Raw genomic sequence first — 11,984 nt, 5'->3', positions numbered from 1 at the left:
CTTCCATTATTAAAATCAAGAAAACCCCCTAATCTTTGTGTATCTCTAAATTAAGTGTTACAGACTATTCTTCTTTGGACATACAGAAGTCATTGACATGCAACAACTCACCATAAAAGGGTTACTAGATACTCCAACAGCTGCAACTTGTCCAAAAGGAGTTACTACAGGCTTTGCTTGCCCAAATGTAGCAAAACCTGCTCCTTGGAAAGAAAAGGAAAAGAATATTATTACTAGTAAACAATGTTCAAAGAGTTCTTTGCTGCAGCTTCCAGCCAAAATTAAGTTTGAACTGCAGAACCAGCAGGATGCTGGAATGATCAGCATCGTGATCAGGAATGTAAGTGTAAAACACTGTGGTTGAGCTTTTTGTTTGTTTTCAACTGTTCACAACTTATCAATCTCCAATTTCTACATATGCACTTCTTTCGATGTTATATCATATAAATTCAGGGAGAAAATACTTTCCAATTTTCACTTGCCTGTGTTCTATGAAGTTAGAGAAAGTGTAATAGTGTGTTGCAGACATTCCCAAACAGCCCCTCTTGCCTAAAACCCCTTTAAGCCTGTGAATACTTGCCATTTTAGTATGAGATTTTGGTAAAATTTCAGTTTGGTAATTAGGCAATTGCACACAGCCAAGTCAGAAGGTTCATCTACAAAGCCAGAACAGTGTGGGAGCCCTTCATCAACATTACTATCAAGTTCATATAGAAATAAATATCCACTTGTTATTGCCAACTTATAGATAGAGCATTTTCTCCATGTTTCTGATTTAGACAAGGTTATCTAAAACATGCAGACCTACCATTTGGCTGCTGAGCAAAAGCAGTCTGTTGAGGGAAAGCTGCCTGGGTTGGGAACGTGGGCTGCTGGAAGTTGCCACTATAACTAGTAGGAAGACTGTAGGAGGCAGGAGTTCCAAATCCTGCCGGCATGCTCATGGATGCAGTACCAAATGTTGCTGCTGGTAGGCAAAAAATAACATGCAATTATTTGTAAGAAATCATTTTTTTCATGAAACAAATTACTGTAAGGCCAAGTTAAAAGTCTTCTAATACCCTCTATGACTGGATCAAAGTTTGATTCAACTTCCACAGCCACTGAAGTGATTTGTTCCCTTCCATCACCACCAACTGGGTGCATGATTTGCCTTTACACTTTAAAAATGAATGGCATTATTTAAAATTTAGTAGATTCAGCACATTCAGATATACTTTCTGAAGAGCAAATTATTTTTTGTTCTCAGTGTTATTATATATTTCTCCCACAGTTTTTTCTGGTAGAAGTCTGTAAACATAAGAAGCAAGCAGGTTCAGGCAGCCTAAGCCCCTCTGTTATTCTCCTTCTGAGAAAAGCACAAAAGGATTTTCCTACTTCAAGCTGCACTACAGGAGGTTATAAATTAAAAAAACAAAACAAAACAAAAAAACAAAGGGATACATGCATCCCCTTTTATCATCCCATCTTTAATGTCTTTAAGGAGATTCTCACCATGCACATTATTTGCACACAAAGTTCCTGTTGCAAACCCTCTTACTGTTGAGGTGGAACTTAAAACAAAAAGAGCCCAAAACTTTTCATCTGATTCTCTGCTGAATATTTCAAGTAAAGAACACACAGCTCATAAGCATTTCCCCATGCCTTCAGCAAATAAACAGGAGCACATGAGGTGCAAAAGTATAGTAACAAAACCATTATTCAGTCTTTTGGGAGTTATTCTTGAAAAGAGAAGTACATAGGAAGATTTTTGGTACACACACCAGGTATTCAAAAGTTCTCTTTTGAAATGTTACAAGCTACATTTTATGCAAGCTCAACTGTTTAAAAAAGCTAATAAAATTAATTGAATGAATATAGCTTAGTTATCAGTTGAAGTATTTACCCCAAAAGTGTTCAAGGGCAAGACATCGTACAGACAAAGTGTAGACAAGTGCACGCCAAACTAATGTACTAACACTGTTCTCACATTACAGTGAGCAGAGCAGCTACTCCACAGCAAACTCGGCTAAAACAGCAAAAAGAAGCACAACAAAATCAGCAGGGGACTTGGGATATCCCAAAAGGCATCAAACTACTGTTGGCAAACTTCAACAGTCATTCATAAGCACTACATGGTGACCATGGATGATACCAATAATGGTTTTGTTTTGGTTGCTCGACAGGATGTCTATGAATGCTCTTCTCTCCCTCTGCCCAGCTGCCAAATACCCACACCCACTCCATTTTTAAGAAGTCTTCCACAATTCTTTGTGCAGAGAACCAGATAGCTGTCAATAAGCTTTTACAAGCAAGAACAATTAGCCACAAGAAACTTGATACCAAATGTGGCCACCTACCAAAATGAGCCTGAGGAAATATGTGAGAGTGCATTGCTCCCGAGAGGCCTTATGGAAGCCACAAAGAGACCAGACAATGTCAAATCATTTATACACTCTTGAACAGTCATTTCTTAGTTTTACATATATATATAGAGAGAGAGAGAAATAGATACACATATATGTACCAAACAGTTCATCAACAGCATGACCAGCAATAGATTAGTATTAGAAAACCATCAGAAATAAGCTCTACAAAATAGATCTCCCATGTACTAAATAGCAGAGTTCATGCAGGAAGAACACATAAAAGGACAAGCCATAAGTTTACACCTTACACTGAAAGGAGCTGAACATTATCTCTGTCACCTACTGTGGAACATCAGGATGCTGCCAAAGGCTTGGAACCTCAGCAAGCCAGAGACAGCTGCACAGAAGGTGGAAGGAGGGAGGTGCCATACTCAAAGAAATTTATCTAAAGAGGCTACAAATTCTTAATGATGATCCAAACTAGCCCATTTAGGAATGGGATTAAAATAAAGAAAAAGGGTATTTTGGGCATTAGATATCTGAACAAATTTAGCAGCATAATATCTCAAAAGGGACTGAAAACAGAAATAATTTCAGCAGAGGACAAAAATTTATCAAATCAGTGTTTAACTCTGCCTACCTAAATCATTGAGCAAACCACATCTCAAATGTCAAAATGCACACATCAGCAGACTTCTGTTGAAGTCCAGCTAACAGATAAAAGTGTCAAAATTTAGCAGTTGCTCTGGAGAGGAAAATCAGCATAACCTAGCAGCCATCTAATCCAAGTTTACAGTTTTAAAGAAGTAGAAGTTTGCTTTCTTAAAAAGTGATTTGCCCATAGAATTATGATTCTACAGAATCATCCCACAGAAAATTAATATAAAAAAATCAGTGTAAAGATTGCTTGATGAGTGTAAACATATACTTTAAAAAAGAGACACTAATGTACTAATTAACTGCTGAGGAGATAGCATCCCAAGAGCCTTGGGATGGTTCTGGCTCCAGCTCTTTGGTTTTGAGAGCTTTCAACACTTCAAAATAAAGAAAGAAATTAAAAAGAAGGGCTTCTAAGATCCCTGATTTCAGGGCTACCTTCTATAAAGCATGCTCTAAAGCCAAGGTTATAGTCTTGGAAGGAAGCCAGCTGGTGATACATACACCACAAACAGGTAGAGCTCAAACAGATCATTTCGACATTTTCATCACCACCATCTGAAATCCTAGAATTGCACCTCAACACTGAGCAAACACACAACATGTCAAACACACCAGGGACAGATAATACAGAAAATCTTTAAGAAACATATTACACAGATACAGGAAAAAAGAATCAATGCAATTCTTTAAAGAAAGTTTCTCAAACACTCAGTGTATTTTTTCCTAACCTGTTGCTCCTCGGCTATTGGTCTGGAATGGATTTGTTGAAGGTGCCACTGGGGCAACAGGGGCAGCTACAAATGGATTTGTGGAAGGTGTTGCTGAAAGATTAAAGACATTTTACTAAGTAAGCATTTCTCTAACAGCAAATCTCACTCACATGAAGTCTATACAGCCTTTATACAAAGACACATAAATACTTAAAATTAGGCCAAAAATCAGGAATATATAAGATACATTAAAAATAGAGTTATTTTGACAGAAGTACTTTTTTGTTAATAGTACCTTTATTAGCTCCAGTAGTAGTGGTATCAAAGCAGAGCATTATCAAGTAAAAAATTAGCAGACTGCTTGCTTACAGTCCCCAAAGGGTGTTAGTAACACTTCCATACCTCCAAATGGAGCAGGCACACTTGAAGATGCAGGCTGTGTCTGTGCTGTAGCAGCTACAGGTACTGTTCCAAAAGCATTGCTGGAAATAATTTATACAATTCATTCATTGAAGTCAGAATTGCTCGTTTAATAATTAAATACAATTTACAGTTACTGCTGGCATGTAAAAGAAAGGGGATGAACATTTATGGGCAGTTTGCAGACTACAATGTACCACCCTGATGTCAGGGTCAGATACTCTCACTGGTGCTGAGCAATGGAAAGTCATCTCCAGCAACAGCAGGAGAAGGAAAGTAGAGCTAAGGCTGACAGCATAAAGGTTGCAAAGAAAAAGCCTTAGGGGCACTTGCAATGCCATGCCCCTAACAGGCATTTGGTATTTGTTACTTCAGTGATCCAGAAAAGAAATGGGCAGCACTGTTTACATTAAAAATATCTGAATTCTTTTTTCAGGGTTGATCGTCTGATTTTTGAATATGCAAGCAAGTGCTCTACAGAGCAAAGTGCTACCATCTAACAGGATTAGCATGTCATGACTAGAAAGGTGCAGAGAACATTCCTCTGACAGTATTCCTAGAGTATGCTATCCCTCAGTCCTGCCATTATTGAAAACAAGAGACGCAGGTTCAACACTACCTTAAACTCATTCAAAGCTTCCCCGTTTAGACAAGAACAACCAGATTTGAGCAATGACTTCCAGCTGTTCAGTGCTGCTGCAGGCAGGGTGAGCAGTGAGCAGCGTACCTGCTGACATTACTGGTGGCGGTGTAGGCGTTGCTGGAGGTGGCCGTGGAGCTGAACACGCTGTCCAGCTCCGCCAGCGCCGCGTACTTGTCCGAAGATGCACTTGACTGGTTGGGGGCTGACAAGGCAGGGCCTGCTGAGGACACTGCTGTGCTGAAGCCACTTCCCTGCTCACTCCCACCTAGAAAGAAAGCAAGCAGATTAAGCATACTGGAGATGGTTTCACTTTCTGCCCTGCTGACATTGAGAACTAAATGAAAGCTCACAGACGGCTGCAGACTTAAAAATTAAATATGCACTAGGGCACAGAGGAAAAAGTATTTAACAAGCCATTAGCTGTTAGCAAAATGTCCTGCCTCTAAAGGTACTCTGCAGCCCCAAAGAGCTTTTGTTTCCCTAGAAAAATAATCCATTCACCTTCAACTAGAAAATTAACACCTAACCTCAAATAATCCGTTTCAGAACAAACCTCTGGAGTACAAATGAACATAAGTTTTAACACACCCTTCAAGAAGAACTACATTTGAGTAACAGAATAACTAGCTTTTTCTCCTCAATTTATTATCAACTAAATCCAAATATCACTGCTACTATTTCATTAAAAACTAAAGCAAATTGTTTTTGTGGCAGAGAGGTAAGAAAGCTGCTCTGATAGCTCTTTGCAACAGCTGCAGCTCTCCATTCCAGAGCATCCACTACAGGTTGTAGTACAAATATAAAATACGTATTTGTATTTTTGAATGTTTTCATTATTGAAGTAATGATTATTTAGCTATTTTAATTTTGAATTATTCATCTCAATGGGAAATATGTTCCCAAAAAGCAGTCTTCCAATGACATCCTTTTGGAATGATGTCTTAAAACTCTTATCTTGCATATTTAAGGGTACATTAACACAAAATTCTGCTGATCACTTTGAAAAGGGAAATTTTGAAATACTGTTACAGTACTTTGACAAGCACAGCCATCCTTGGGGTAACTATACACATACAGAATAACCATAGCAAACAATAAAATTTAATACCTTGCCCTGCACTGAAGATATTATCTAAATTAGCAAGAGCTGCATATTTGTCAGCTGACTGAAGATTCAGTTTATTCACTGCAGCTTTACTGGCTGCAGTTGCTGTGGCGTTGCTCTGAGAAGCATTGAAGGATCCAAAATCAGCACTGGAGGATTTGGGGAAGTTATCAAAGTGAGCAAAATTAGCATTCACTGATCCAGCACTTCCACCTGTAACAAATTAAGTTAAACATGATCAATGCTCCAAAGTTAGAAAGTCTCTCCAAGTGTAACTGATGGCACAATAACCCTCCCTTTGTGGTTAAGTGAGGCAATGTGTTTGCCTGCCCCATCCTACCCATTTAAGGCTCTTTCCCATTTCCTTCAAAGTTCAGTGGGCCATCAGAAAAAAATTATAATATAGTATTTTGACTGCATATCAGGGATAAACACCCCAAACTTCAACACTTTAAATCACAGTCATAATTTGATCCTGAAAACTATATGCTATTTTTAGCTGTTAAAAATCATTTCAATAATAAAAGCTTCCTGGAAAAAGATTTATTTGTCTTAATCTTTAATACTCAAAATAAGAGAAGCTTCATTTCCCTACCACATGTGGCTAACAAATAACTACTAATTACATTTACTTAGTGGTTCAATGTTTAGTCATTTCAGGTGTCAGCTATAATCCTAAGCAAAAAAAAAAGTGCCTGGAAGTCCCAAAGTTATATGATTTCATGCCCAGGTTTAAAGAGTTTTGTTCTCTGTTCTCAAGAGTTTTAGACTGCATCCAATCAGGAAAGAGGTCAGGGGGAAGACACAACTCAGCTCTTTTATAACAATCTCCACTGAAGTCAGATATACATAAATCAATTTCATAAATCTGATATGAGTGCATATAACTGAACTTCAGATCAAGTATGACACCACGAGCTTCCATCTCTTCATTGTCCAGACAATTTAATCTAGGCAGGTCATACACTTAAATTTAAATGAGTTGTTCCATTAAGTGCATCACATTTTATAACAGTTGGTTGATGATTCCACTCATACTACAGAACTTTGTAAAACAGAAACACAACTTCCTAAAAGCATAAGCAACAAGTTGAAACATATGCAACAGTAGGAATGGAAGTGCTATACTACAATGGCATAAAATGAAGCAAGCTGAGTTTTCCACTGCGTGGAACTTACTGTGTACAGCCTGGAGAGGAAAAGCTGAAGTAAATTCACCAAAACTGCAGCTAGATGAAAGCGTTCTGAACGCTGGACAGCCAGAAATTGTGTGTGGGTTAAAGTTAACATAAGAAGGGAGAAAGAAAATTTGAAAAAAAAGTTTAAAACAACACCACACTCAAAAGAAAAAAAAAAAGGAAAAGAAAGTCAGTCAGCCAAAGATCTAGACAAACAGCAAGTGTAAACTCAAGCAGAAGTTGTAAAGCATGATCAAATTAAAGGAAAGCAAAATAAATCTTAGCAATAGGCTCTACACATGAAGTCAAACATACTGAAGTGTGTGCATACACTATACATATGCATAGACACACACTTGTTTGGTACAGTGACATCCTTTTGGATCTACTGAAGTGCTTCTCTTAGAAGACAGAGTCAATTCAATACTTATTAAAAGCAGTAGAGTTTATTCTTTTCATAGTTATTTCAGGTGTAGAGCTAACAAACACAGTGCCATAAATCAGACTTCTGAGTAGCATTAGGGGAAAAAAAAAATCAACACCAAACACAAGGAATTCATTTTGAGTTTCCCCAGAGCTTCAGATGGCTTGATCACATTAAAGCAGGCAGATGCAAGAAAAACTCAACTTCGGTACCTTTCAACATAAAGGTAAGGATTATTTCAATTAAGGATTAATCAAAAGTGCTAGGACTTCTACCTGTATTTTGGGGCTGAAAAGGAGACTGACTTGCTGTGGGGAAACCTCCAAAATTACTCGAGCCACTAGACTGTCCAAATGCATCAAAGTTTGCAAAACCTGCATTGGCAGAGTTCTGCGCTGTAAATCGCAAAGGAACAAAACATGTTAATGGATATGGGAAATAAACACAAAAACAGATGTATTAACTGAATCATGGTCATGACAGCCTTCAAGGGTTATGTCCTACCAGGTGCTGCTTTTGACATGAAGAAAACTACATGTTATTCTACAACTGAAAGTTGTCTTTTAACAAGCTCTCACAAATCACCTTCACAAAGCTGTATCAGTTAATGCTACTTCTGTCCTTCCCACACAAGCTGCTGCTCACAACTGCATGACCCAATGGAATCCACTCCAGCTTAACCCTAAGTGCTTGCAGTGCTGGCTGCTCAGGAAAAAACAGCCCATAAAGTACAGAATACCTAGTTTCCAAAACTAGAACTTGTGGGCTAACTGAACATTTCTTTGTGCATAAAAATCAGGAGGTATTCTTGTAACATATTGGCAATTCAAATTCCTCATACACCAAGTGCTTCTTCCTCAGGTGAATTTTGGTTGGCACAGCTTGAATAGTTTTGGCTAGGTTTATAAATTCATTTAACTGGAAAATTCAGTCTTTAAAAAAACTAAATCAGAGTACAGAAATATGGAAAATCAATGCCAGTGGCAAGAAGATAGCATTCATAGTATATCCACAAAATTAAATCCAAGGAAATTTCAAATAAAATTTCAGCTTTTGCCTTCCTTCCATGCCATACTATAGGAGAAAATAGAAGTTAACACTAATCTTAATTTTGATCAGTTGGACATTCAAGCATCTATAGACTCAAGAGGAATTGCACACCTAACTGGTAAGCTCCACAGAAGCCCTTAAACTCTATTATGAGCAAGAAAGGAAAAAATTATTTTAATCAAATGCAAAGCAAACCTTTTTACAAAGATAACTTGAATTACTATCTAAAGAAAGCTCACACAACACCTTCTGGAATAACAGATGGCAATACATTATATTTTTAGGTTAGAATTTGTTTATTCTGGAGAGATTTTGCAGATTAAGTATATACAAAGAGAATAAATTATGCTGATTGCTGAAGTACTGTAACTTAATAATCTCATAGTGCTAATTAAAAGTTCTATTATTTCAATTAATTTCTATTCAAAAACATCTGTACTACAGACTTATAAACTGAAAGGACATTTTAATACAAACTACTGTACTCCACAATGATGCCAATATAAATTAGTAGGAAAGTGCCTGCACTTTCCTTCCCAGAGTACCCTGGGAAAGAGTGAGGTTTGGCTGGACTCGATACCACATTTAATAAACCATGTGCATAAGCATTAGGTTAGAGCATGGTTTTGGCAGCAGGGAGCAGCCAGGGTGGTCCCTGTGAGGAGTGAACAGAAGCTGCCCCCATTGCTGCATAGCTGCTGCAGCTCCAAGACTGCCTCCCCACTGCCCAAAGCTAAGGCTACCAGCAGTGCTGGCTGGGGCACTGTGTTTAAAAAGGTTAAAAACCAGTGTGCAGCAGCTGTGCCAGAGAGGAGTGAGGAAAACGCAAGAGAAAACACTGCAGATACCAAGGTCAGCCAAGAGGGAGGGAAGGACATGCCCCAGGCCCATGGAGAAGACCATGGTATGAATGGCTGTCCCACTGCAGCCCATGAAGGACCATGGGGTAACACATTCACACTGCAACCTTGGAGGAGCCATGCCAGAGCAGGTAGGGAGGGCATGAGGAGCCTGGAGCTCATGGAGAGCTGCTGCTGGAGCAGTTTTCTGGAAGGAGCTGTGACCCTGCCTGAAGGACAGGACCATGGAAAGGACCCATGCTGGAGCAGTTCTAGAAGAACTGACACCCATGGCAAGGGCTCACATTCCAAGAAGTTTAAGAAGGACCATATCCCACTGCAGGGGAGGGACCCCACACTGGAGCAGGGGAACAGCACGAGTTAACTGCAATGCCCATTCCCCAGACCCCTCATGGGGAAGAGCTAAAATGGTCAGGAGTGAAATTACACCTCACAAAAAGGGTTGAAGGTGGGTTTGGTTTTATTTTTTTACTATCCTACTCTATTATTAAAGTGTCAACAAACTAAGTCAAGCCTGGTTTGCCCAGTTACTTTCTCTTGACTCATAAGCTTTTTCGTGTCACACAGCCCCATGGGTACCCGGAACCCACCACAGCATGAGAGTCAGCAAGGAGAAAAAAAAATACCAAAGTGAAAGCAAGATGGTGGGAAAATTATTTCCATATCTGCCGTGTGGAAAAAGCTGGCACAAACAGACAAAAATTACTTCTATTATATGCTCTGTACTGGTTCAAACAGCATTTACAGACTCCAAACCCCAAAGTTTGAGCTGTTCTGGTTTTTAAACCAGTAGTTTTTTCATAGGAATAGATTAGGAATTTACTTTAAAAATGAAAGTGAAACTTTCATCCTAATGCATCAGTTGGACAGGCAAGAGACTGATGTTTAGTTGACCAAAGAGGATTAAGTACATAAATGTCACTTCTAGAATAAGGGCAAGATTATTCATTTTAACCACTCACACAAACAGAAAACTATGTCAAGAATCTTAAAAGAATCTTAAATGAAACATCTTTTGGGTCCAAATTAAAAACTGGAGTGTATTATATTACAAAACACTTCATTTTACTGTATCAGCTGACACAGAAAGGATGACCTTCAAGTGAGCCCATGTTCAAGCAGTATTGCTGTAAAGCCTCTTCAGCAGAGTATACTGACAATAATGTTGTTTTATTTTATGCAGTAAAATTTCAACCTTTGTGAATGTGACACAAAAATAAAGACCAGGTAAGACTTGTACTCTGCTACACCTGGACAATATGTAAATTGCAAATTCCAAAATTCAGTTCTCCACACAAAAACCCAAGAACAAACCTAAGTAAGCTCAGGAACTGCAGGGGGTTGCAGACTGCCATGGATTTACAGCTGCTCTTGACACTGCAGACCAACAAGGCAGTACAAAGGCCAGTAGGCTACAGCCAGGAATGACAGCACAAGTCACAGCAATGCCAGCTGCTCCTACAATCTCTGCAGTTTCTTCTGTGAGGCTTGTACTACCTCATATGTCATTAAGGCACAAAACACTTCAAAACAGAAAAAAACTAAAATAAAATCTACATATACCTAAAGTGAAAAAAAAAAAAAAACCTCTACAAAATAACTCTTAGATAAAGCCTCTTCTTCCATGTCATCTGTAATAGAGGTGTGCTGTGTCACTACATCTTAGTAAAATCTTTTGTGCAGGTCATCTATTCCATCAGTTTTTAAGACATTTACATGCCAAAAATTTTGATCCTTGTTGCAACTACCAGTCTATAAACTACAGACACATCAGTCATGTACCAACTGAAAAATCTCAATTTTGCAGAAATTAGAGAACATTGTAAATTAAATACCAACAGTAAACATAAGGTCAGTATGTTTCCCCTTCAATAAGCAACAATATCCTGAGCCAGCTTAATACATCAGAGAACTTGGAAAGCAGAAACATATCACCAATTGCAGTTCCTGCATAATTTTCAAGATTTACACCTACACTTCACAGATTACAGAACAAGTTTGTTAATATTTTCCTATCAGCTGCCACACTCAGTAACTTATACTGAAGGATCTTAAGTATGCTGGTCTATTCAGTGATTTAGTTGGTATTGTGTATAGGAAGGGAAAAAACTCCATCCTTTATACACACAGCTAAAACCAAGCCCTAAAACAAGAAGACCAGACCGTAAACTTTGAGAAAGTAGCGCTGGACTAAGTGCAAATTCTCCCATCCTCCTTAGCAGTGTGTAATTGCTAACAAAAATTACATGTTTATACAGCTCCTTAATGAGCATTTCAAACTTATTTTTGCCAAAGCTGGCAGACTGATCAACCCTCCTTGCGTTCCAAAGGAAGGGTCTGTAACATTTTGTTATTCATTTCACTAACACTGCCCTGTACTTACTGCACACAAGACATGCCTTACAAGCACTTTACTACAGCAAGTCAGAAAACACCCTCAGGTAACAAGTCTGCAATACATGTTCAGCTATCACACACTAAGATTCAGGTCTCTGCCTTTTAGAAACTGATTTACTAGCCCTGATACTGCTTGGGGCTCTAAAACTTATGGTAAGAAGTCATGGGAATGACCACAATAGTTAGTCT

The 11,984-nt window shown here is 38.5% G+C and overlaps 1 protein-coding gene across 6 annotated transcripts in view; it reads right to left on the bottom strand.

The window, feature by feature from the left end:
• AGFG1 (ArfGAP with FG repeats 1) overlaps window positions 1-11,984 on the bottom strand; it is a 35,485-nt gene that overhangs the window by 464 nt on the left and 23,037 nt on the right. For 3 of the 6 annotated variants that reach the window (XM_059855307.1, XM_059855311.1, XM_059855312.1), the window contains exons 6-13: window positions 7,764-7,883; window positions 7,066-7,137; window positions 5,890-6,099; window positions 4,866-5,046; window positions 4,121-4,200; window positions 3,737-3,829; window positions 809-967; window positions 112-203 (exon numbers count right to left, since the gene is read on the bottom strand). In XM_059855307.1, coding sequence (XP_059711290.1) covers window positions 112-203; window positions 809-967; window positions 3,737-3,829; window positions 4,121-4,200; window positions 4,866-5,046; window positions 5,890-6,099; window positions 7,066-7,137; window positions 7,764-7,883 — 1,007 coding nt within the window. The remainder of the gene's footprint in view (window positions 1-111; window positions 204-808; window positions 968-3,736; window positions 3,830-4,120; window positions 4,201-4,865; window positions 5,047-5,889; window positions 6,100-7,065; window positions 7,138-7,763; window positions 7,884-11,984) is intronic. The other 3 variants (XM_059855308.1, XM_059855309.1, XM_059855310.1) reach the window with 3 other exon arrangements.

Source organism: Haemorhous mexicanus, chromosome 10, assembly GCF_027477595.1.
Source record: "Haemorhous mexicanus isolate bHaeMex1 chromosome 10, bHaeMex1.pri, whole genome shotgun sequence".
In the NCBI taxonomy this organism is placed as follows: domain Eukaryota; kingdom Metazoa; phylum Chordata; class Aves; order Passeriformes; family Fringillidae; genus Haemorhous; species Haemorhous mexicanus.
The sequence above is the reverse complement of the archived record's forward strand: the minus strand, read 5'-3'. Positions and strand labels throughout refer to the sequence as shown.